At 50.5% G+C, this 26,285-nt stretch overlaps 1 protein-coding gene across 6 annotated transcripts in view; it reads left to right on the top strand.

Moving 5' to 3' along the window:
• WIPI1 (WD repeat domain, phosphoinositide interacting 1) overlaps positions 1–26,285 on the top strand; it is a 31,589-nt gene continuing 5,304 nt past the window's right edge. For 5 of the 6 annotated variants that reach the window (XM_040582045.1, XM_040582040.1, XM_040582046.1 and 2 more), the window contains exons 1-11: positions 9,581–9,689; positions 11,572–11,654; positions 13,270–13,439; positions 16,951–17,047; positions 20,812–20,909; positions 21,965–22,057; positions 22,379–22,449; positions 23,367–23,474; positions 23,868–24,032; positions 24,212–24,319; positions 25,554–25,675. In XM_040582045.1, the coding sequence (XP_040437979.1) occupies positions 9,619–9,689; positions 11,572–11,654; positions 13,270–13,439; positions 16,951–17,047; positions 20,812–20,909; positions 21,965–22,057; positions 22,379–22,449; positions 23,367–23,474; positions 23,868–24,032; positions 24,212–24,319; positions 25,554–25,675 (1,186 nt within the window). In that variant the 5' untranslated portion in view covers positions 9,581–9,618. Of the gene's footprint in view, positions 90–563; positions 704–5,610; positions 5,773–9,580; positions 9,690–11,571; positions 11,655–13,269; positions 13,440–16,950; positions 17,048–20,811; positions 20,910–21,964; positions 22,058–22,378; positions 22,450–23,366; positions 23,475–23,867; positions 24,033–24,211; positions 24,320–25,553; positions 25,676–26,285 lie in introns of those variants that run through there. The other variant, XM_040582041.1, reaches the window with a different exon arrangement.

The raw sequence follows: 26,285 nt of genomic DNA, 5'->3' as shown, positions 1-26,285 counted from the left end.
CTCTCTGCTATTGTCATATCTCAGTCCTTGTTTGGACAAGTCCTGGTGCTGTTTTGGGATAGATACTGTCTGGAGCAAAGATCAGACCAGTACGTAAAACCTGTTCTGCAACATTCTCTTTATTAAGAAAACAAGTATACTGTTGTACAGCATGCTGTTGATGCAACCTTCTCCTGAGCTCTGGAGCCAGGGAGTTCGGATGGCAAGGCTGGAGTCTAATGAAGGGAACAGAACAGGCTTTCAAAAGGAGCCTTGTGATGCCAGCCTGAGGTCCCTCTTAACTGTACAACTCCTTCACCGTGAGTCAGCACTGATTTATCTTTGAAAGTTAAATCATGCTTCTCATAAGCATATGTTCATACATATGCATGTGTTAATTCTTACAGTGTTAAAGATGTAAGAGAAGTTAAAAACAAACAAAACCCTGTTCCCTTTGGTCTGGTCTGAATTACAGGCAGACCCTGGTCTTAACTGTCTAATTAAGTAATAAACATTTCAGAGTAAATAACTTGCATTACCGTCAGCACTGTTCCCACAACTTTCATTTCAATTTTATGCATTAGAGTTTCTCATGTAGCAGTCTGTTGCCTGAGGCTGTGGCTGCTGAAGAGCAGAGGAGAGCTGCCCATTCTGCCAGCAGAATATACCAACACAAGCCTAAGAGACGTGGCGTGATACAGCCAGCGAGTCACCATAAAGAGGTGTAAGGTGGGGAACTGTACGGGCTGTTTCTGGTTACACTCAATAAGAACTCAACAGAATCATTTTTCGAATTCAGTCTCATCTCCTATCCTGTAGCAGAGCCTGTCCTAAAGCATTTTTTTTTTAGGCAAATCTAGTAGTCTTGGTTCAAACCCCAATGGCAAGCACTGTGGGTTAGCGTGGTAGTGATTTCAGTGACGGTAACCATCACATGTCCTTAGTGGTGGGACATTCAGTTTTCGAGACTGGTAAATACTGGCAGAGTCTGAGCATGGATGAGACGAGACGACTCCCCAGGCAGGGGCTGTGAATCATCATGTGTCACAGCATGGACTTGCAGAAAGCTGCAGATAGGACTTCCTGCATTTTAGCAGCCTGAGTACTCTCATTGTTAAACCAAAAAAAACACTGCCTGAAGTATGGTATTTCTGGGCAGATTCTGGATGAAAGTGTCTAGAGATACTTAGGTGCCTGCAAGTTAAGAGGAGTTAGTGACCTAACTGCCCTGGAGAACCTGGACCAGTATGTCCGCTCATTTTTGTTCAGTGCTCTACTCTTAGAATTATGTATTTAGCTGCTTCTGCCTCAGCCTCATAGGGAGTCAAAAGCGCTATTTTCATGATTAAAAACAGGAACCCTCTTCAAGATCATCACAATTCCTTCATCAACTGAGTGATAATGCCACCTCATCATTCTTAAGCATTTGGCTCATCTCCATTCTGCATTAAGCCATGTAGGATACATATTCCTGGTCTCATAAAAGACCAATAAATTTGTCTGTAAAAAGCATCTGAAATATCCCAAGTGGGAAGATAATTTGTTTGCTTTTTAACAAAGCTTCCCAGAAGTTCTTACAAAGACTAAATTTATTACTCTAATTTTTATGGTGCTATTTATCAACATGGTGATCAACAGTAATAGAAGCTAAGAATGGTCACTGAGAAGGAAAGAAGTGAAGGCTTGCTGTTCTGCTTACCACCACGCAATCATATAAACCCCACAGAGATACTGACTCGTTATTAATCCTGCAAGCATAGAGCATTGCAGCGTTCACTGAGGAAGTAAATGAAAGCACGCTGGCACAGCAGGTTAGCTGAGGGGAAGGAGATCCAGGGCAAGGTAGCCAGGTAAGAAGGCTGGGCATGGAACAGTGAGGATGACATGGGGAGAGGGCACAAGGAGCAGTGCTAAAAGGGCATGAAAAGCAGCCTGAAGTTAAAGTGGCTGAGGAGTCGCTAGATCCATCTGAAAGGAAAATGGGGAAAGAAAAAAAAAAGGTAAAAATCATAGATTACTAGGCCAGAAAAAATACCTCCATGAGCAATCACACTCTGCCAGGAATAACAGTGGGCAGTGATTGGGGAGCTCAGGGGGAGAAAAAAATTATATGAGCCAAGATGAGAAATAAGAGCCCAGAAGTCATCTACCCCTGCTGTGTGCATAGAACAAAAAAGGCTTCTTGAGAGACACTTTAGTGGCAGCAAGGTTAACAGCACCTGTGAGTAGGTGGAATCCTACACAGGAGTTACAGTAGCAGGGGTTTGCACTGAAGATACCATCCCACCTTTGCATCATGTTCTGCCCATGAGGTACCACCAGCTCAGACAAGCCACTGGGACTGAAAGCAAACAAATTGAACAAGTGTCAGACTGAAGCAGCCACTTTTGTGTTCCACACACAGCTTCACATGTCAAGGCGTGCAAATCCATCGCCCTTGAGGTACAAGCAGGGTCCAAAGAGGCACAGCCTGGCAGCAACACTCTTGATCGGGGAGCCTGCTGTGTGTGCACTGTCTTGGGGTGGATGAATGGGGAATGAAGAAGCATTAGGGGTACAGAAAGGGTTCTTCTACCAACTGAAGCTGCCATCAGCCCCAACAGCCCTAAAATCCACATGGATCAGTAATCAGAAAGTCAGTGAAACTAAAAATCTGTGAGCTCACTGTGGACTATGGTGATGTCAGAGGTAGAGTTCACATTGTATCCTTTGGGCATGTCTTGTATGTTTAAGCTTTAACTAGCATACAAAATAACTGCCTATTGCTGCTACACACCATGTCTCACTGAGACTATGCAGTGTGATTCATAGGAAGATCCATAAATTAGGAGCCAAAAGACAGAAAAAAACATATTCCTGTTTGGCAATAGACTGTTTGAGGGCTTCTGGGTTCCAGGCCAAACTCTGGAGTTGACTGTACGAACTTGACGGCTTTCATTTTGACACTTCAATGTACCTGCGTGCAAGGAGAGAAAAGGGTACTGCCACACAGTGCCCAGCAAGGCACAATGTTTGCCAGGTAGTCTGAGCCTCTGGATGAATTACAGTGTAAATAAGTCTGCTATCAACATCTGTAATTTTGCCACATGAAAGGTGATAAAGGAACAGAGCAAGGAATTGATATGGTTACAAAATACAGTCTGAAAGCTAGCGCTTAAGCTTCCTGCTCCAACCCCATCGTGACCTGCGCCATGGGCTAAAAGCCACTCTGGACCACAAAGGATGGTGCGTGGAAGCTGGCTTTGGTCTTGCTGCACATCAGCTGGGCAGACAGTTGTGTGAAATGGTCCCCAGTGTAAAACGAGTTTGCTTTGAGCGGCAGATCTCAAATAATTTCCATATGTTACTTTGAAGAAGAAAATGACTGGTAAGACTCAAAACAGAGTATCCAAAAGCCAAGAAAAAAATGCCCTGAAGTGCCTAGATCTTAAAGAGAGGCCAGTCGGGGAATCCATTTACATCTGCAAGACCTGCCTGATGCAACACAGCCCGTCATCATACACTCAGTGTGGTTCCCAGCTGGAAGGCTTCCAGCACCCAAGGGGTAACGCTGGGAACATTTTACCTCCTGAGTAAATGCTAAAGAGCTCAGCAGCCGAGGAAGGCAGTGCAGCCAGCCAGGTGCCCTTGTTATCTGAGGTATGTCACATAGCTCTCCTCTGTTTGCTTTAGGACAGGCTCCATAACACTTTGAAAAAGCCATGATATCATGTTTAAATTCTAACACAGATAATGATGTTCCACCTGTCATCCAACCGTGTTTAACTTGAATTCAGTGTTCCCTCTTTCTTCTGACCTAAGGAGTTGTAGCTAGACTGGTAATTAATCTGCACCTCAACAGCAAGGCAAGAAGTTTTTAAGCACCCTCCTGACAATATTTATTGGAAACACCTTGTTTAGGTGTCTATGTACAACTCTGAAGGACTTCAAGGACTCTGAGTGAGGACAGGGATTATCAGAGGGGGAAACAGATGCAGTCAGAGTGCTAGGCTGCCTCACAAGAGCTGGGAAACAGAAAACAGCATCCAAAGCACGACAAAAAAGGCCCTGCAAGACTCAGGCCTCCAGAGAGGGAAGAAGATGGGAGAGCAGCAGGTCTTTGCCTCCTGCAATTTGGATGTGAACCATTTTTGTTTTGCATTCTTAACTTTATACAACCCCTGGGCAGCTTCAGCGGTTCATGAACTGCCCAAGCATCTGCAAATGTGATTCTTGATTTTAAGATCTCTGACGCAAACCGAATTAAAGAGCAATGAGATAGTGTACAGTTACTGTTGACTTCTTTTCCGGGAACGCATGTGAAATGCTACCAGTGTTTGTTTTGTAATAGAATGTAAATACCCCCATTGAAAAGAATCCTCAGTTCCCGTGCTTTTAACATAGAAGCAGTCTGGGGAGAGCTCCCTCCCTGTGCATCATCTGTGACACAGTTCCCTTGCACGATAAATGCACACATAAAAGCATTCAAAACAGCCATTTGCTTATGTGCTTGTCTCTGAAAGCAGGTGGCAAAGTAAACACATCATGCAGTCGGTCAGATCCACTGTTCTTGGTCTGGACTGACATCCAAACAATGTCTGGACCGACATCTAACAAGCTTGCTACAGAATCAAGCAATTTCTGATGCAAGTTTCTGCCTCCCTCCCCCCAAGATAATAGAACAATTTCCCAGATGGAAGGAACCCACTTTAAAAACAATAGGTCTTTGAAATGTCAGCTAAGGCTTGCTTGGCATGTGCTGTGTGCCCGCAGGAATACGATATAGCCTTTTTTCATTCTCCAACTGTAACCCTTAAATCTGAAGCAGCAAGATGATTAAGAGATGTAGGTCTAGTTTCCTGCTCTGCTACTAATTTCCAGCCTCTCCTGTAAAAGTCATTTAGCCTCACTCCATCTCCGCTTCCCCCAGCAGAACGAGGATAAAAGCACTTTCCGGGCCGAGGAAGAATCCAAGCTCATGAGATGTTTGTATGCTCCAGTCATGGGAATCGGTAGTTGAATTATTTGAACAAGGTTTATGCCGGTCACACGAGAACTGATTCGGTATGGTTTGCAAAAGAAGTTGTGAAGCTGCACCCAGATGAACTTGGAGGCTGTGGCTAGCGATGGCTACAGTTACCTTGGCTCTGTGTACCCCACAGTCCCACGGACAGGGTAGATGCCTTTCTGCACCCTCTGTTTGAACAAGAGCCAAGTTGTTTCTGCTATGAATGCATTTATTATACCAATGTTTTGTGTTGTTTCTCCTCAAAGCCCCTCCTTGTCTCCTCTAGCATGAAAGGAGAAAGTCACCCAGGTCATGAGAATTACTTACGTGCTAGCAGCTTGGGCAGTGAGCCTGTCTCTCCCCATGTTATCCCTCCAGAGCCTCACTAAGGAGAGCTGCTCCTCTCGTCTGGTCACACCAGGCTGTGCAGGATCCCAATGTTCCTCTGCCTGTCAGGACCTCTGTGTGCTCCCAGTCTCCCTCTCACAATGTGACCTGTTCTGATCTCTCATATCAGAACATTCTTTGGTCTTTAGATAATTACAGAGGAATTATAATTAGCGCTGTACCCAGAAGTTAAGGGGAAGGCAAAAGTTCCTCTCTCCCCACTTTCAGTTTTAACCCCTTTGTTCTCTGTGGTACAGGTCTTACAGTTCTCAGCTGAAGAGACTCCACAACTTTTTAAAAGAGTCCAATGTGCACCCCAAAGAGACGTGAAGATCAGCCACCCTCAGCCTGCACCACTCCTGTGAGCAGCGCGTCAAACCAATTTGTGAAAGCCTCCAGTGAGATAATCCATTACCAGGGTAAGTGTGATGTCCTAATGCTAGTTAGGGAAATGGGATCTTTGCCAGAGCGAGGACAAGATAAGGAGCATTAATCCAACTTACAAGGAAACGCAGCATTAGGTTGCACGCTCTTCCCTGACCTTGGCAAACACTTCTGAAAGGGCTGCTCACAAACGACAGCTCATTAAATGGCAGGAGCTGGCTCAGGGTCAGCATCTAAAACTGAAAAGGAAAAACTACAAGAAGCAAAGCTCTCAAAACTTTGGTGACATTCAGACTGGCTCTGGAGTCAGACACGACCGCTCTTGTCCTTCCATCACCCTGACAGATATAAGTGCCAGCAGATGGCTTTCAAGGTCTCGATGCATCTTTCCTCATTCCTGAACCTTAAACGGAGTGCAATGAGACTCCGTGTATGCTCACGGCATGCACACTTCCACTGTGTGCCCCTTTCCCTCCCCACACTAGGTTAGCATCTGTCCAGAAAATTTAGCAAGACAAGTGAGTCTGCTGATAACTGTCATAAATATGTTCTGTCCGTTGTTTTTTCTTTCCCACATTTTTATATTTGATACAGGAATCATAATATATAAAAAAAAAAAGCCTTTGAACTGATGACTTCTCTGGTGTCTAGATCTTGTGATCAGGGTTCTTCCAAACTCAGATTAGCCTCTGACATATACAGTCCAGCTCCCTGCTTTCTTCTCATTTTTCCACTGTATAGGAGGGAAAAAAATATATATCTGTCCTGGCATAAACAAGAAGTAACTCAAAGCAAGAGGTGAATGTGAGGTTTAAATTCCACATTTCTTTCTATAGCTTTCTATTACCGGGGCCACTCGACTCCAAAATCAGTGGGTTTTCCTACATCAGTACCAAAAGCTAGTGGCGATGCAGGTAACCCATTGGGTGACCCAAAGAGTAAGCAAGGACCGCTCTCTCCTGTGAACAAGTACCGCGCAGGGGCATCGCCGTGTGCTGGTGGCGGCACGAGCGATGTGTGCCGCCAGCCTCGCGGCACCAGATGGCAGCATTTATTGTCCGGAGATCCGAGAGGAGCCCGGGCTGGCCCCTTGGTGCTTGGCCGTTGGCTGAGCTGCTGCCCCTTCTTCCTCCTCCACCTCTTGGTAAGGGTAATAGATAAGAGCAAAGCAAGCGCCTACGTGCCACCTTTCCCCACTCCTTTCACACGCAAAAGACTGTTTCCTTGCTACAAGAAAAAGTCACTCTCCTTAATAGACATTCACTTTTTTGCCTGTTCCCTCCTGCCTATTTTTCCCCTGGAAGGCTCTAGTCCCTCAGCAGGCCCAGGTTATCACGCATACCAGTGAGGGATATTTAGCAGATTTAGCCCTGGCCAAGACCTTTCTTAATGTAGCAAATTTCATTCAAGTACCAGACATGGTAGGAGCAGGCTTTTATCTGAGAGGATAGAGCATAGCTGGAATTTAAACACTGAGCCAGGGATAAGCCTAAAAGCTATCAAAAGGTACCTAAAAGCCTTTTCATGCTGAATGGCAACATGCAGGATCCCATGGCTTCTAGGCACAGCAGCTTCTTCACCTCCATTTCCTCCACCCATACACCCAGGGTGGAGAATGCAAACCAACATCTGTCGCACAAAGTTTTCTGCATTGAAAAATATTTACAATCAGATGGCCACACTCTGGGCTGGTTTTAGAGTTAATGGCTGAGTTGGGGTTGTTACTGTCAATGGGTACTGCACACAAAGCAGAGTTACAGCAATCACAGGATTGTCAGGAAAGGGAATCCAACTCCTGGTATATTCTTCCCAGCAAATGCATGCATCAGAGCCAAGAGCTATCCTCCTGGTGTCTAGTATGGCTCTCTGCTGTGTCTGCCAGACCATTTTCCCCAGGTGTGACATATACCCAGATCCCAAAAAAGATCTTGGGATCTAACTACTACCTCCTTCCAAAGCTGCGCTCCTGAAAAATCGGTTTAGCTATTTCTTTACATTTGGGACATCAGACACCTCATTTTTGTATTGGAAAGACCCACGGTTTCCACACACAGCACTTCAGCTTCTATTTCATGCCCAGAACCCAAGTACCCCAACCTGTCAGAGCACAGACCTTGAGGTCTCCAAGGGCTCTTGTGAGGCTGGGCTTCACCAGCACACACCAACTAGTCCAGTCAGAGGAGCACCTTGCCCTGGTGCTAGCCATGGTCTTAACAGCAACAGCCATCACTGTGACATGGCAGTACTCAACAGCAACAGCCGCTCCCAAGGCCACCAAAGGTTTTCACAGTGTAGCAGAGGACAAGAACAGTTTGTTTCTCCCACCTCTACTAAATAAATAGCCATCACAGGCAGCTGGCTGAGAGGGAGATTGACCAACATGGTTGCATCAGTCAAGCTACAAAAATAATTGTGTTGCCGAAGTCTCAGTTCCTTCCTTGGCTCTGCTTTATCAGGGCTTCATTTTAGAACCAGCTCATGGTGATTATCTAAGCAGCAAACATCCGGCTGTAGAAGTTGCTCAGAAACTGTTTTTTGAAGTACAAGGCACTGGCTCCCTGGTTTTGATTGTTGGAGGGTTTTTGGTTTTGTTTTCAAGCTTCTTCCTGCTCCACAACCCCATTTTCTGTCTGACATCTCTGTTCCAAAATCAAACTACGCTGATCCACAGAGGCAGTCTCAGGACATTCAAAAACAGCTTCTGTTTCATTTTGGGTTTTATTAGAGCGAGCTTCCCACTAGGCCCCTATGAATAGAAGATGTTTTCCCCCAAAATGTGATGAATTTAAAATTATTCCCTTGCTGCCGTTGCAGCGTCGCTCACACGCTCTATGTCCTAGGGTATGATCCACCATCAGCCTCACTCCAAGCTAATGCTGTTTGGAAGGTCTGCATTTTCGTAATTTCTTCCCCAAAAAATATCAATCATCTTCACAGTTGCAGGTTTTAAACTCTATAACAGGGGAACACTGCAGACACTTGAAGGCCCACATGCTGCAAAAGGGGATTAATCTGGGCAGATATATGTGTCCACATGGAATCTGCCTCATTTAGATGGTATTACATGTGGCTCTTTTTCCAAAAGCCTTGTGGTGCACATCAAGTGATCTAGGGCCAATGACTTCAGCACTCACATGAGGATTACTCATCTAATTAGGGGGTTTGCAGACTCTGCCTGCATTTCTGTGCACTGTTAATGTTATTGTACCGACTTCTAGAACATTTGTCATTTAGCAACTGGCTCTGGGGTTTGTTTTTCCATGTATTTTCCCCTGGTAGATTCAACCCTGCAAGGTAGCAGCGGCTTTAGTCACATGAATAAAGCAGTTCTGTGCACAAAGGCAGCGAGTTTAGTGTTAATTTTGTAAAAAAATATGTTAAAAAATATGTTTAAAAAAAAAAAAAAGGAAAACTGAATTGAAAGCAGTATTTAGCCAGGGAGACAGATGGGCGCAGCGCTGCTCCCCGGGCAGCGGGGCCATCACCCCTCCGCCAGGCCGGCCCCCAGCTCCCCCTGCCCCCCAGAAGGCCGCCCACCCTCCCCGCACGGCCGCCCAAGCCCCCAGATGTGCTCCCCCAACATCTGCCCGGGCCCGTCTGATGCAACCACAACATCACCACGTGGCCACGCACAGCTGTTCCCCCCCCGCCAGCCAATAGCCGCCGGCTCCGCCAGCCCCGGGGCGGGACCGCCCCGCCTTCCCCTCGCGGATAGGTCGATCCGCGAGTCTATCTGCAGGCGGGGCGGCTCCTCCGGCGGCGAGCCGGCCAGTGGGAGGCGGCCCCGCCCCGGCCGCCGCCTGCGCCGCGGAGCGGGCCCGGCGCGGGGGAGGTGCCGCCGCCGCGGGGGCCGGAGCGGGCCGAGCCGCCGCGCCCGCTCCATGGAGGCCGCGGCCGAGGCGCCGGGGGGGCCCGCGGCCCTCAGCTGCTTCTCCTACAACCAGGACTGCACGTAAGCGGGGCGGGCGCCGTGGGGCGGGGGGCAGCGGCAGCGCGGCGGGGCTCCGGGGCCTGCAGCCGGGCACGGCAGCTCGGGGCGGGGCTGGCCCCCGGGACCGGCCCTGCCGGGGTGAGCCCCGCGGGACCCCCGCCCCGCCTCGGGGCTGGCTCGGTGGGGCCCGGGGCCAGGTTCCTCTCCCCACACGGGGCTGGCCCCGTTGGGCCCCCAGCCCTGCCCCACTCGGGGGCCCCGGCTCCCCGCAGACACTCCCGGTCAGGCCTCTGGCAGGCCCAGGGAGGCCGTACACCGAGGGGAATCATTGCGGGGGACGGGGGTCCCCCTCCCCACCGGTTTGGGACGTGTTTTCGGCAGGTCAGAGAAGTGACTTCCTCGGAGGCCTTCGCTGACCCGCACCGTGGCCACTGTGTGGGTGGCCAAGTGGCCCAGGGCTCCGGCCCCACCACCTCCTGGCGACAAGGAGGGTTTCCTTGGAGCCTCCCACCCATACACCGTGTCTAACCTGTGGTTTACCTGCTTCAGAGCCCATCCATCATTTTAAGAGCCATTTCCAAGCGGGACAACACCCATCCTGCAGCAGCGAGCCACACACGGGGTCTGGCGGTCGCAGCCCAGAGCCTGGGGTAGGAGATACGGATCAGACCCCAGCCCCACACCTGGAAATACCATTATTCCCAGTGCTGCTTTGCATTTGCTGCGTCTAAACAAAGGGTGCTTTGATGGGTGGAGATGTGCTGCTGACGTGAACCTGCTGGCCACCAGTGCGCTGGTATTCTGGGCTGGCTGCTGGTTTAAGACCTAGGTGTTGCTGCTTGCTATATCTGGAACCGAGCAAAGCCAGCGCTTGGCACCACCACACCTCGTGCCACATGCTTGTGCCCACAGCCATTAGCAGCGAGAGCAAAGCTTCTACAGCCCTCACAAATCTGTGTGTCTATGTAGACTGATCAGATCGTGGCTTTGGAAGCAGCCCCCATTAATGCCCCAAAGGTCCTGTCTGCAGCCTACCAGGTAGATATGCCTGTTTCTCATCCATTCATGTGGTCCCGTGGCTGCTGGAGAAACAAGTTTGGTGTCTCACAGGGATATTTACCTTCTGTAGGCTGCAATGGCCTCAGACTGACAGCCAGATCCTTGGGCTCTTTTACTTGTTGGTTTTTTGTTTGGTTTTTATTGTTTTTATTTTTACTCCTTTGTTACTTTATATGCTTTTGATTGAGAGTTGAAACTGAAGTTGTGCCTTCACAGATCACTATACCTGGGACTACTCGTTTTCACCCATGTCATGGTTTAACCCCAGCTGGCAACTGAGCCCCACACAGCCACTCACTCCCCACAGGGGGATGGGGGAAGAGAATTATCACTATTACCCTTCTAAAACTAGCGTGTTAAGAACAGTTTAACAGGTAAAGTTCATTCACCACCTCCCATGGGCAGGCAGGTGTTCAGCCATCTCCAGGAAAGCAGGGCTCCACCACATGTAACAATTACTTGGGAAGACAAACACCATCACTCCAAGCGTCCCCCTTCCTTCTTCCCGCAGCTCTGTATGCGGAGCATGACCATATGGTCTGGGATATCCCTTGGTCAGTTGGGATCAGCTGTCCCAGCTGTGTCCCCTCCTAACTTGTATACCTCCAGCCTGCCAAGAAGCAGAAAAAATTTGATGCTGTGTAAGCACTGCTCAGCAATAACAAGAATATCCCTGTATCTTCAACACTTTTCAGCACAAATCCAAACCCATAGCTCAGTACAAGCCAATATGGAAAAAAATAACTATCCCAATCAAAACCATCACAAACCCCTGCAAGGGACTCCTGCTATCACCTGGAGGCCATAAGATCTGAACTAGCAGATTTTTGTCTTGTCTTTGCAGCTCCCTGGCAATTGGAACTACAACTGGATACAGGCTTTTTTCCTTAAGTTCTGTGGATCAACTGGACCAGGTCCACGAAAGCAGTAAGTCTCCTGTTTCACTGTGGTGGAATATTGGCCAACAGACTTCACCTGTGTTACTGCACTTCAGTCTGCCTCGAGGGGGTGATTCTCCTCACCCTGCTGCAGAGATGGCATCTGTACCTGCTGTACCTGTATCAGGAGAGGAACGAGTCCGATTACTGCCCTGTGCACAGCAGCCTTTAGAGCTAGCTACAACCTTGGAGAAGCTTCTAAATTTTAACTTAAAGCAGCAGTACTTTAACAAAGCTGAAGGAGTCCCACAAGTTTAGAATCCAGCTTTTTCACTGCTGTCAGTCTGACAGCAGCAGCTTGTCCTACCAACCAGCTTTCAGAGGCAGTTTACTACTACCCCATTTCAGATACACAAACAGGAGGCCTCAGACTCCCAGCACAGATGCTAGATAACTTGCAGGCTTTTAGTCCAATGTGGTATTTACAAGCAAGGCATTTTTAACAAGTTTCCTGTTTAAGAAGGTTATTCACAGCAGGCTATTAGCTGTGCTCAGAGCAGCATGCAGTGCACTTAACAGCCCAAAACAAGTCAGGCCTCATGGAGCATGTACTCTAGACTGGTTCAGGCCATGGCCAGAAGCATTTTAGTCGAGATGTGGTAAAGATACATATCACAGCTGATATACACTAGTCTCTCTCCAGTGGCTATAGAAGGAGCCTCAGCAACCAGACATAGCTGCATCATCTGGAACAAAGTCCAGGCTCCATTCATCTTTGTCTCAGAGGGTAACTAAGCTGCTCTACAGCAGCAAGCCGCAGGCTTACATTAAGTAGTATTTCAGAGCTCAGATTGCCCCCAGAGTCAGACCAAAGAGAAACAGATCCCTGCTGGTGCCACACTCAAGGGCTGAGGCACAAGCAGCCCCACATTATAGCTGTGGAACAGTGCACATGCTGCCAGGGCAGCACAGCCCAAGCACTGAGCAGCATTCAGGGCTACTTAAACTAGAACTCATAACCCCTTATGATTTATGCACAGGTCCACCAGGACCATTCTAATGGTGCCTTCTCAACACAAGGGGAGTCAGCCCAAGCACAATCACTGCAAAACATACCACACTGCTCTTCCCTGCAGCCGTGCTAGAGTTCTCTAGAGGCCACAACCCCAGTGACAGGGAGGGGGGGTTTGCTTAAACATGTCAGCCTTCCCTAAAGAGGCTGGGAGAAACCAGACACTGTGCAGAATAAACAGTGAGTTATACATGTCATGTTCCTTATCTCAGTAAGCTGCCGCTGCCTTCACCACCCCACCTTCTCATACCATCCAAAAAAAACCCTGACCAAGTTGAGCGGGCTTCTCCTTTTTATATCCCCTTCCCATGAATTAGTTTCAGCTGCAGGGCCCTGCCCAGGAGAAGCCCAACAGCTCTATCAAAGGGGGGCTGGCTTAAATTCTGCCTTCAGGGAAAGGTTCATTAACCCTTTCTTGTTCTGACCTAAATGCTTTGTGCCGGGTATGAGAAATGTTTAACAAAAGCAGATGTGGAACACCTGCGCACCAAGCCTTCCAGCCCAATTCCCAATTGAATTGAATCTTGTTGCTGCAATCAGACTAACCATAAGCCAAGCTAAAGACTCTGTCTTGCTTTCCTTCTGTGCCCAGATGAAATCCCAGATGTTTACATCGTGGAGCGTCTGTTCTCCAGCAGCCTTGTGGTTGTGGTCAGTCATGCCAGGCCACAGCAAATGAATGTCTACCACTTCAAGAAAGGGACAGAGATCTGCAACTACAGCTATTCCAGTAACATACTGTCCATCCGGCTGAATCGTCAGGTAAGAGGCTGGGGGTTAGGCAGGGTTGTTCCACTCTGGCTCTTTGCTGGTGTTGATTTTCTAGCTGGGGCCCCGCTGCCTAGGAGAGCAGTGTCATCCTGGGTAGGTTTGCACAGAGACTGTGAAGTGGGACTGGAGGAGTAGGTGCCTGTCCTCCCCTACCAGCTCCACTTCAGGCTTGCTGACCTCTGACAGAGGAGCAGGGTGGCTGTGGATATCATCTCCACAACTGTTTCTTTCAGTAAAATGAAGCCAAGTCCTGTTTCCATAGCAGTTACACAAAGACTTTTTGTTGTCTGCCTTCTTGCCTATTCTGCACGCAGCTCTGCCAAAAAAACACCTTTTCATCTTCCTCCCTCCCTTGGATTCCACATCCTGACTTCAGGCCCACCTCTGCCATCTTGGTTGCAAATGAGACCTTCAAATGCAGAAACAAAGCCCAGGAGTAACTTGAACTCCGTGGATGAAGTGAAAGGTTGCTTCTTAAGTACTGCTAGCAGCCTTGCTTGATTTTTAAAGGTATAGAAAACATTCAGGCCACTTAAAAGGCGGCTTTTAGAGTGTTATTCTCTGAACTGACACAGCTTCATGCAGCCCTGAGCCCTTTTGGAGGATTTTAAGTCATCTTTTCTTTTTGTCCATAATTATTTTCAAAGTATATGCCGTAAGAAGCAGAGGAGGTTTTACAATGAAGAAATAAGCAGTCTGTGTAATTGTATATAATCAGCCTCTCCTCAGCAACAGTGAGTCCTGCAGTAAGGCTCTCCCATAAGGAAACGCTGGGTTGAGTTTCCAGTAAAGCTGTGTTTGACCAGAAGTTCCTGTACTACAATTAAATCTGTCCTAAATTGATTTTTTTCACTTAAACTTACAATGGAGATGGCAAAATAAGGACTTCCTTTGAATTGCAGGTAGATGTATATGTATAAAAATAAACTGGGAGGTTCTGCTTAGCAGCTCTAGGAGGTTAGTGTGAGAATAAAATAAGTTCAGGCTTTTCCCCATGTGCTGCTCTGGAGATTGCCTAAGGTGATGCATAGAGCCAGCACTGCACCCGTGTTCCTTGGCTGCTTTACGAGCTTGGGTTCAAGTCCTGAGCTAAGCTCATCCTCTAGCTGTAACACAGACAAACCTGGAGAGATGTGAGGATGCTACAGATAGCTGGGTAGGCAGAAGAGTAATCACCATTTCAATCTATGTTCAGGATCAAACTGGTGGCAGTCAGGTTCTGCGTGTGCTGTGACATTTGAACCCCTTGCCTGGGCTTCTGTATGAAAGCTGTACTTTCATTAAAAGTCCACAAAAAGCCAAATCCCATGCAAGGTGTTAACATGGGGAAATGGTGGCAAAAAAAATAGGAACGGGTCTCAAACAAATGGTGCATGTTTCCATTTGATCTCTGTGAAGAAGTCCTCATTGTGCAAACAAGTGTGCAAACACTCAGTTGTTGACCATTGGGAACTCTTTGTTCCAAGCTCCAACGTAACTTTAAGTGTGTTAAGGTAGGTCGTGATTCGTCTCGAAGTGAGGAATAAGGCTGTGCTGTGGGACCGGTGAGAAGCTCTCCTGTAACCTCCCTGAGTTTTCATTTGCTGCAGAAACCCTGCTGAGCTCTTTGGAGAGATTTGATATGTTTTTCTGGCTGTTTCCATACCCAGCACATTTAAGTCCTCAACATACAATTCAGTTATCTAACCCGAATCATGTCCAACTGAAGTACTGAAGGAAAATGCTGGTGAGCAGTAACATTGTGTACGAGATGTAGTGCCTTGAGCCCTGTGTGGCAATCACAGCACCAGGGACCTTCTCTGAGGCTCCACCTGTGTGCACCGTGAGGATAAACCCCATTCCTCACCTCAGCATGGTTTGTGCTGATGTTAGCATGTGCTCCAGGGCTGCGTGGGGCGCAGGAGGCAGAGAACCAGCCCTCTCCAACTCACAGAGAGCTTGTGCAGGCCTCCTTCACCTGTTTGCCTCCCACCCCATCACTTTCCTGGATTTTTTCCCCTGTCGGTGCCAGCATCTCTGGCTGCTGCTTTGCCATCATCTGGAAACCTCCTTTCACCTGTACATCAACAGCAGTGCAGTTTGCAGTTCTGGGAAAGCACGTGGTGGCTTCGCCGAAGTCAGCTGTATAAATATTACTGTGACAGTCTCTGCTAGCAAGCTGATGGCTGTTACTGTAGAAAAGGCAAAGTCTTCCTGGAAATGCAAAATGGCTCTGACACAGCCCCAGATGCTGTGGTTAGCAGGAATAGAAGTGGGAAAGAGTTTGATCTGAGAATAATGGTGGAGCAAGGCAAAGATTTTTCTAATGTGGGTGTTTCAAGTTAGTGAGTGAGCTCCGCATTTAGATACTAAATAAGTGGCCTCATTTCTGAAGAGGTGGAGGCTTCCTGTACATGGATTCGGGAGCTCCAACTTCAGAAGCCTGGATGGAGTCTGGCCTTACATTTTTATTGGGAGGTTTTTGGTGCTTCTGGACACTTGGCACTAACGTAGGTGGAGCTGTGAGCTTGCTGGACTTAGAAAGAACAACCCTTCAGCCAGATCCAAAGCCTGGTCCCAAAAAAAGCTGCTATGCAAAATGCCTCTGTGGTAACATGTAGAGATCGGGACCAAGCTGAGGCACAAAGCAGAGTGGTCACGGAGATGGTGGCCCAGTGCTAAAGTTACAGCATTAGGCTTCCTTTTTCCTTTCTGCCTTTCCTCCCCATCACCCGGCAGCTCCTCTCTTAGCGGCTGCCTCTCGGCTGGGTGGGTGTTCCTGACGAGTTCAGTAGAAGAGGAACAAGCACATGAACTTGGAAACACCTTACCCATCTGCCAAGGTGGTGTAAATGTGACTGTCCTGGAACAAATGTTTCCTAGCCCATTTTTTATGCAGTTCTGCAGGGCACGTAAAGCAGAGTCTTGCCCACTGATGCTGAACGGGAAAAGAAACATTAATTTGCTGAACAGATGCATTAGGTTTAGCAGCAGTGGGAGGCCCATCACTTAACTGTTTGCTCCCAAATCAAGAAAAAGTCGGGGCAAGGGGCACGTAGTTCCATCTGTAGGCATACTGACAAGCAGGACTGGCAGCCTCTCTGCTGCCAGATCTTTATGAACAAAAAGTGATTTGCTATGAAAAGAACTGCAGAGAAAAGATGGATTAGGAATAGATGGCAATCAAGACCCATGGTAGAGTATAATCCTGATGTGTCGTCTTGTTCCTGGATTCTGGGAACGGAAGATCAGCTCTTAGAGTAGCAGAGTAGTCATGACAGTTTGTCTGCTTTCTAAAGCAAGACCAGATGCAGACAGCTCTCAAAGGCAGTCAAACAAAATCAAAGGTTGTCCAGTGAGGGGGGGTGGAGAAGCAGAAGAGATCATGTTTCTGTTACATGTCAGTGCATGAGCAATTCCTGTTGAGTTTTTCTGACATCACTGTCAGGTTTGGGTTTGTCAGCTGTGGGAGCAACAGCAACATGCTGGTAAGGTTCTGTGCATGTCCTTTGTGTCCTTGCAGAGGCTGGTTGTTTGCCTGGAAGAGTCAATTTACATCCATAACATTAAGGACATGAAGCTTTTGAAGACTATTATGGATACACCTCCAAATACAACAGGTAAGCATGGGAGAACCGTGTGAAGGGGAGAGATCAGCTCTGCAGGAGCTTTGTAGAACCACGCTTGTGTTAGAATTTAAATCAGCCTGTGGCTTGTGTATCCTGAATCAGTGTTGGGGAGGCAGAAATACATGGAGGCAGTCAGTCGGGCCTGGGAGAGCACAAATCCTGCTCTGCCCTGAGCAAAACCCTGTTCTGCCCTGAGCAAATGCATCAAAGGAGAGCAGAAATGGTCAGTGTGGTTTGACTTCACCTCCCAGGTTTGGTCCCTTCCTGTCCTCGCGTGCAATGCCCGTGCAGCTCACGGCTTCCTGCAATGTGCCTTTATTCTCTTTCACAAGCGGAAAGCTGTAAGGCAGGCCAGGACCGCAAGTTACCCTCCACGTATAGGACAACTTGAAATTCTTCCTCCGGGACTCCCTCTCCTTCCTTCACCGTGCCCTGTGTCAGAGAGTCCCGCGGCATTTTCGCTCCCTGGACAAAGGAGCCCCGCTTGCTTCCCCGTGCTGCCAGCATGAGTCAGCTCTGCAGCGTCACACTGTGCTGCAGAGCTCGGTGCTCCCTGCAGACCTGCGGTTAACCCAGGTTCTCTTTTCACCATGGACATGCCCTGCTCTGCTGAGGTAGAAAGCTCCTGTGATTACTTACGGGCTTGGGGTCTGCTCCTAAAGTAGTTAGTGCTGTGAAGATCACCCGGGGCAGAAAACACAGCCAGGCACAGCGCTAATTCCCTGCCAGGGAGCTCACGGGAGCCTGGGCTGCTACCTGATATTATTCCATATATGCAGCAAACCCAGAGGGCAGGGCAGGTGGCTGCAGAGCAGAACCTTTCTGTGTGGCGTAGGGTGAATCCGGCTTTCCTGCTCATGGGAGAGGTGCTATTTTTAGCCATGGAGAGGGAAACTTGGCTGAGTGCCTGTGGCAGTGCTGCCGTGCGTTGCTGTGATATCCTGGTCGGTCACAGGCTGCAGCATCGTTTGATGGGTGGTTCATTGGGAAGTTGCTGATGTACTCACGCTTGGCTTCTGGGCTTTCAAGGGATGCTCTTCCAGCGGCGCCCCTGACCTACTTCAGGTCTCAACAGATGGCCTCTCCGTGTGGATTAAACATGCTAAATACTGCAAATATAATTAAAGTTTAAAACCTTCCCGAGAAAGTCCTGCCGAGCAGCAGCAGGAATGGCAGGGATACCCAGGCCTGAAGCTGTTCTGCAGTGGGGTTGAATGATCAGGTCATGGTTTAAGAGCGACAGCGATCAGCACTCGCTGGGCCAGGGCTAGGCTGCTGCGGGTCACAGGACTTCATATGGGCTTAGTTTTTTAAAACCCTTTTACTGCAGCAGCTCTCATTGAAATGAGCTGAGTGACAAGTGCTGCGCCATGCGTGCTCCCTTCGTCCCTGGACCATCTGCTTTGGTCCTAAACTTGCCCCTGAGGATGGTGTGTCCAGGCGGTCAGAGCAGTCCAGCCTCACCGCTCTGTGTGTAACCCTTTTCAGAGTGGGGAGCTGCGCCAGCGGGCTGTAGGAGCGCAGGGCAAGTGTGCCACCCCACCTCAAGGTGTGCTCCCTGGGCACAGTGACACCCACACGGTGAGGACCGGGATTTGCTGCACACCCACAGCCAGTCGCAGTGAGATCTCTGGCCGTTCCTGACCAGGACCCAGCTCCTGGTCCAGCCTCCTCCACACAGGAGAGGAAAGTGCCTACAGTGACCAAGCCTGTTGTTTTACATGTGTGCTCAAGCGTGTTGTTCTTCATGTGACTCATGTCAGGGGCAGGATTTGCACCAAGGAGGTCACAGTGTTCATGGTGACATGTGTGCCACGAGGGCATATCTCAGGGATGACTTCAGCTTTGGAAACCACTTTGCATGGCTCCCCCCAAGCCCCAGATGCGCCCGGACCTGCCAGCTTGAGGGCAAGGCCAGGCTTCTCAGACATGTTTGCCTTTTTCCATGCTGCTTGACAAGCTACCCGTGATGTGGCACTCCCGGAGGTGCCATCCTGAGCAGCACCAGCCTGCCTCCTCCCTCCTGAGCCCATCACTGCATGCACCAAGCCTGGTCAGGGCTGTGGGGCTGCCGAGAGCGGAGGAGCATCTTCAAAGGCTGCCCGTGTCCCTTGTGATCCTTGTTCTTTGTGCGTCCCTGAGGTCAGCCCAGTACACTCACATTTGTGTTTTCCCCTGGCCTGGTTTCCCGTCCGCCTCTCCCAGCCAGGCGTGGAGCAGAGGGAGCGGGTGACTCACACCAGCGGCTCAGAGCTTGCTTTGTTTAGCTCGAGCGTTCTCTAGATCCTCTGCTTAGAGAACGGGCTGCGCTGATCCCCCTGGGCTGCCTGGGCTGAGGGAAGACCATCCCAAAAAGAGAGGATGCTCATCAGGAGCAAAGTCCCGGGACTACCTTTGCCTGACTCTTACCCCTCCCTCTTTGGATGCCTTTTAATTGCCTGCACTTTGCTGCTGCTGTGCCTCTTCTTCTCCCCGGTGCGGTGCGTGCTGTCCCTGGCATGATGTAAATGCCTCTGATTGATAGGGAGTGGATCCCTGGGGCCCCTGGCTGATCCTGCAGCTCCTGGCTCCGCTGCGGTTTCTTTGTTTAGTTATAAACAATGACCTAAAACGAAAGCTTCAGCCGATCCTTCCCTGCTGCTGGGCCTGGGCCAGGGCTGTGTCCTGACAGGACGGGTTGCACGGCATGTGTGCGCACGTCCATGCATATACGTGCACACGTGCGGGTGTCCTGTTTGGGGAGTATTGCAGCATCCCCAGCAGCCTTTAACCCCGTGGCTTCCTCCACGTGTGGGACTAGGTGGGACTCCCGGGCAGGGGCCAGGAAGCTCAGGTCGTGCTGAAGCCTTGAGTCAGATTTGGGAGGACTCCGAGCACGCAGACATGGTGCAGGAAGCAAGTGAGACACGTTTCTGTATGTGACAGGATTCACTGGGATGGGTCCTCAGCCAGCAACAGAAATGAGAGGCAGGAAGAGATGCTCTTTTCCAAGGTCACCTGGGGGACAGGCAGATGGACGTACCCACACACATAACCATCCATCCCTGTCTCCTCCTGTAATTCCTGCTCACTTTGAAAGGGGTGTTTGGGAACCCTTATGCTCACGTTAGCATAAAAGCAGATGGCTATTATGGGGAAGAATTCCCCCTGTGGTTAAAATTCAGCTAGGTTTAAGTTCCTTGTCAGCTGGAAACTCCCTGCACAGCTATGGCATTCGCTTTGTCTTTCTCTGCTTCCCTTTTCTGCTCAGAGCAAAAGGAAACAGTACTACGCAGCCACACAGCCGCTGCCTCGCCTGCCAGCCTTCGTGTGCCAGGCTTCATACCAGGGCTGAGTCCACGCTGTGCTGCTCATCCGAGCTTCTGACCTGGCATCTACACCTTGTGCACATCTGGAGGTGCTCAGATATGCTTGGACAGGAGTCCTGTTAGCCCTGAGACCAAGATGTCCCTTGCTGTGTTTCATGCACCTACTCCTGCCTTCTCAAAGGAAGTGATTAAGGGGGAGAAGCCAAGAACATGCTCAAAAGCAGGACCTGGGCTCCTTCGGAGCAGGGTTTGGGGACGCTGGCCGGAGAAGGGAGCCGTACTGTCCCATACCAGCAGGTGTCCCCAACGCCGAGGCATTGCCAGAGCTGCCGGACACTGACCCAAAATGAGACAGAGCCCGAACCCCCTGCGGTGTCCATGGCCACATTTCTGCTTTCCGCCTTCCACCAGCAAACAACCTCAGCTGTGTCCTTCTTGCCTTGCCAGGTCTGTGCACTCTCTCGATCAACCACGCCAACTCCTACTTGGCTTATCCCGGCAGTGCGACCAGCGGAGAGATCGCGCTTTACGACGGAAATACTTTGGTAAGTGTGAAGCTCGCCCATTTGGATACCGGCGGGGACTGAAAACAAACAGAACCACAGCAAATCCAACAGGGCCTTTGGGAAGGATGAACAAATAGACTCCACCGAGCCCGACTGCAGGGAGTTGCCTGGGGAGGCACATTCCCCATCCCCCTTGCTTGGACGCCATGCGAAGCAGACAGCCTCTTTGAGATCAGGACGTCCATCTCCCAGTATGGGATGTTCAGGGAAACATGACCCGTTACCCCGCAGTCCGAGGGCTGCTGCCAGGCTGAGGCAGGGGTTCCTATAGGGCGTTCCTATAGGAGCTTCGGCAGTGTATCCTGAGGGACTGGTGTGACCACGGTGGCTCAGGGAGGGTTGGAGCTGCTCCAGGCACAGCGCAGGACCTGAAGCAGTTGCCGTTGCCACACCACGGGCTGGAAGGGATGCCAGATCCAAAGTCACGGAGAGGGCAAGGTGTCCCAAGCCCCCTCAGGAAATCTGTCCCTGGCTGGAAGCAGAGTCATGATTATCTGCTGTTTATGCCAGGGCTTTGGATTACATAAGGCTGTCACTCTGTACGTGCAGCGGGAGCTGAGGATCTGCAGCAGGGGAGGAGCAGAGCACAAGGGGAAAACACGCTGCTGCTGCTGCTGCGAGAGGTACTAGCGAGGGCCTGGGCTCGCTGCAGGCATCAGGTGGTGTCACTGCGGCAGCGCTTGCTGGACAGCCCAGCGAGTGGCAGGGGGGGCAGCTCTGGCTCTGCACAAAGAAATGCCCGGCTTTGGAGAGGGCACAGTTTGGTCCCGCCGCCCGGAGAGGTGGGGAGCCGAGGACCTCTGCCCCTGATGTGAGCTTTCTGTAATCACAGTGGACATAGCAGGTGGGGAGTGAGCTCAAGGCAGGGCAGAGATAAGAAATACTGACGATGTTGAAAGGATACCATAAGTGCAATACGATCCCGTGAATCCGTATGGGCAGGCGAGGATAGGGTGCAAGGCAGGGAGTGCCCTGCCCTTAGGCAGCCCGAGGAGACGTGCCTCTTTGCACTCACCTTACCTTCTGCCCCACAGAAAACAGCCTGCACGATTCCTGCCCATGACGGACCTCTGGCTGCTCTCGCCTTCAACTCCACTGGCTCGAAGCTGGCAAGTGCTTCCGAAAAAGTGAGTGAGCATCACTGCGAGCACCCTCTCTGCTGCCTGCGCTCTCTGCCCATGGCTGGCAGGGGGTCCCAGCCTGCTCTGGTGCATCAGCTGCCTGAAGTATGGAGAGCAGGACCTCTGAGCTGCCCGTTCCTAAAGACAGCCAACAGAGGAGGGGCACTGAAAGGACTCTGACTTGTAAGAGGCCAGTGTTGGGTTCCGATTGACCTCGGCTGGCAAAGAGGGGCCTTTGCACATCCTGAGTTTCCTGGGTGTGTCAGAGAAAGGGCTGGCACTCTTTGCCCTGCTCCTGCGTGATCTTTCCATTTGCATTTTTTGTAGGGCACAGTCATTCGTGTATTTTCCATTCCTGGGGGGCAAAAGCTCTATGAATTCCGGCGAGGGATGAAAAGGTCAGTTCATTCTTCTGTCGGTGACAAGTACACAGAGGGCTCCCGGAGCAGAAATGTAAACAGAGGGGAAGGGCAACGTCAGATCCTGGTGGCTTTGGCATCTTTTGCAGAAAGAAAACAACAGCAAACGTAGCAGATAGAAATGTCATTGTGCCAGACAGCCACGCTGCGCCCAGCTGCCTCCGGCAAGTTTAGTGATTCAATTCAGTGTGTCACAGAACAGGGCGATTGCAGAGAACAGAGGTAGAGTCAGTCCATTTACTCTGTCCGTTCTTGTTTCTTATTTAAAATAATGAAGTCCCAAAAGTTCTCAGCCCAACTCTTGCCCTCTCAAAGGAGGTGCTTCGAAGCTACTAAGTCGTTTGCGCAGAGCCCAGGACTCAATGGTAGGAGTAGGCTGTTGTGGCCCTTCCGCAGGCTCCCTCAAATATTTTCAGTAGATCCATTCCTGACCTTTCCCTTTCACCTGCCTGTGATTTTACACCCACTTCTGCCAGTACAAAAACTGCCATGACTGAGACACCCTGGCCCTGCTGAACCTGCGCAGGGGGAGATGCCATATGCATCCCACTATCCAGCACTTTGGATATCCTCCCTGGCCTCTGCAGTACCAGAAGCTTTAGCTGCTGTATGAGGCTGGCACAGATGTTCATTTCACAGGCAGCTCTGTGAGCAAGGACATTTTCACCTCTCTGGCTGTTTGTCACTAGCTGGAGGCTACCCACAGCCCTGCTGAGCAGAGGTATTAGGGAAATGCTAGTCAGTCAGCCCACAGGCTCAGCAGCGGGCAGGCAGGGTGCCTCCTCACCGTGCATGGGTTTTCTTCCTCCCCGTCCTCTTCTCTGTGAGCAAACCTGAGCAGTTCCCCTTGAACGGTGTGCCATGAAGTGACCAGTCACGCCTGTGCTTGGCCCTAGGTATGTGAACATCAGCTCTCTGGTGTTCAGCATGGATTCCCAGTTCCTCTGTGCTTCCAGCAACACGGAGACTGTGCACATCTTTAAACTGGAACATCTCACTGACAGGTGAGGGCGTTAGCCTGGGTTAACCTCCCTGCCCCAGGGGCATCTCTGCCTCAGAGGTCTGCCTTTACACAGCTGGCCTCCATTTCCTCGCCACGTACTCTCCATGAGCAATACCAGCTGCAAACTCTTTGGCTTTGTGTCGTGAGGGCTGCACTCCCTGGAAAAGCTATGCACTGCGTCCCTGCTGACAGCCTTTGCAGGCCTCCGGGTTTGTTAGCTCCTGCTGTCTCCTGCCTCCTTCCTGTGTATCCAGCTAGGTTGGTGCACAGCGTGGGCAGGTGCTCCAAAGGAAGCCTTTGCGTTCCTGAGATCAGGATCATTTTGCCTGGTCCTGATCTGTCTTGTCACGCTGATTGCAGTAGCCCCACTGATGCTGCTTTGTGACCCCCTCAGCCGGCCAGAAGAGCCTCCAACCTGGAGCGGTTACATGGGAAAGATGTTCCAGGCTGCTACCAACTACCTCCCTGCTCAGGTATCAGGCATGATGAACCAGGATCGAGCCTTTGCCACTGTTCGCCTGAACATCTCTGGACAAAGGAACATCTGTGCCCTCTCCACGTATGTATTGACATCTGCATCCCCTCTGCCACGCCAGCCTGTGAGCAGACACAGCTATCTCTGCAGAACACCACCACTGTGGCCCCTTATCTTGTGCCCATGGCTGCAGAGCCTGCAGTGTGGGTGTGTGCTGTGTCTGTGTGCAGATGCGCTTGGACTCATGATGCTTTTCTCATTAGGATTCAGAAGCTGCCTCGACTGCTGGTGACTACGTCAGATGGACACCTCTTTATCTATAACTTGGATCCACAAGATGGAGGGGAGTGTGTCTTAATTAAGAAACACAGGTAACTACACCTCCAGACACATCTGAGAGAGGCTGATCTTTTAGCAAATTAAGGGAAATTTCGCCAAAAAGCACAAAATGGAGCTGTAGGAGCAAGAATGTTAGAACTGACTTTGTGATTTTTAGCTGCCTGACCCGACAGGCGTGGGTGGGAACCACGTCAGCAGGCAGGGACGTGGGGCTGCTTGCAGAAGAAGCCAGAGACGTCTCAGATCCCTGGGCAGTCGTGGGGCATCTCAGCAGAGATGGACAGGCTGTGCCTTAGGAGATGTTTCCAGCAGCAGAGTGCTGGCCACCACGGTGGCAGGAGAGCAGAGCACCTTCTCCAGGTGTGAGTGGGTGCCGGACAGGTGACTTTGGGGGCAGGATGGTGCGGAGCAAGGCTGGGAGCTTCCGCAAACAAAAACTCGCACAGCTGCGTGCCTGCAGGCGTGCAGTGCCAAGGCAGAGTATGCCGTGCTGCTGTTCAGTTTGTATGCAAATGTGATTAAGCACTAACCTCCCCCCACATCTGGGCTACTTGGCTCCAGATGTGAAGCCTTTGGGGTGGGGTGCGATGTAACATGTGCTCTAAGCCGGGAGGTGGCTGACAGCCAGGAAAATGCCAGCAGTTTTTCGAAAAGCCACAAAACAAAAGCACTTCAAAGCTGCGCTGTCCAGCGTGCTCCGGCCGCCCCGCCGCCTTCAGCCACCGCTGACGCCCGCCTGCTCACGTCCCGGCGCAGCCGTCCGGCGCTGGCGGGCCAGCTTTGTAATGTGGGTTCCTCTTAGCATCAGAGGACTGAGAAGGGCCCTTGGGTCATGAGTTACGTTACATCATACTATATCTCTGCTCAAACTCCGTCCTAAACTAGCCAGGGCTGCTTTTCCCATCTAGTCCGCTCCTGTTGGAAGCCCTTTGGAGCCCCCTCTGTGATTAGAAACACTGTTTGCCTTTGTAACCTAAAGCTTTTGTGGTCAATCTGTTCCCTTCTGTTCTTGTGCCAGCATTGTCCTCTAGCTGAAGTAGTGCTTTCCCTATCTTCTGCCTCCCCCCCTGCTTTAGCTGTGGAGCACAATGCTCTCCTCCTCAGCAGCGCTGTGAGGGCTGCAGGCAGTGCCCAGACGCAGTGATGTGGATGGGTGAAGTGCTTCAAGGCGACATGGATGCATGTGCTTGTCTTAGCCGGTTCGGGGGGAGGAACAGTTGGGATCAGAACTAACTCTTCTCCCTTCTCTTGCTCCTGTACAATTAGTCTGCTCGGCTCAGGAAAGACGGAGGAGAACAAAGAAAACAACCTTCGGCCTCCGTTACCTCAATCTTATGCAGCAACCGTAGCCAGACAAAGTACAGTGCCTTCAACTTCGACCATGCCAGGTAAGCATCGTGTCTGCCCTTCCTCAGGCAGAAGCAAGAAAGCCACCTGAGGTGAAGTGGAAAGTCTCCCGGCTTCCAGGGTTCCACCAGAAACACCACTTGTGCTATGCAGGCTGGGGCAGCAGGGCTCTCTGGAGCTTACCTGGTTCATCCCCAGCCCCAAAAACAGGCCAAGCATTTTCTGCTCTGCTTCCCGGGACCCCTTGCCAGCGGTTCCCCTTGGGCAGAGCTGTACCACAAACGGCCCTGCTGGCAGAGCAGTAACCGCATCCGAGCTTCACGGTTCGTCAGACAGCAGCTGCTGTCAGCCTGCTTTCCAGGAGTTGAAACCCTGTGCGTAGAAGTCAGATCTCAGCTGTTTTTGAGGCAGGATCGCTGCAGATCCTCCTGAACCTGTTACACCTTACCCTAACGAAGCTAGCACTACATTGCTGCAGGAAAAGACTGGGGGACTCTCTCATTCTCTTTCCAAGTCTAAAGGTCTGCACACAGATGTGGATCTTATTCTGAAATAGGTGCTTTACGTGCGTGGCGGGAGGAGGAAAGCTTCTGCCACAGGGGCTAGCCATGTAAACCATTCCCTAATCTGCAGTGTCGATTGAGACACCTT

Source organism: Falco naumanni, chromosome 1 (genome assembly GCF_017639655.2).
Source record: "Falco naumanni isolate bFalNau1 chromosome 1, bFalNau1.pat, whole genome shotgun sequence".
Classification (NCBI taxonomy): Eukaryota; Metazoa; Chordata; class Aves; order Falconiformes; family Falconidae; genus Falco; species Falco naumanni.
Note: the sequence above shows the minus strand (reverse complement) of the source record. Positions and strands in the feature narration are given on the sequence as shown.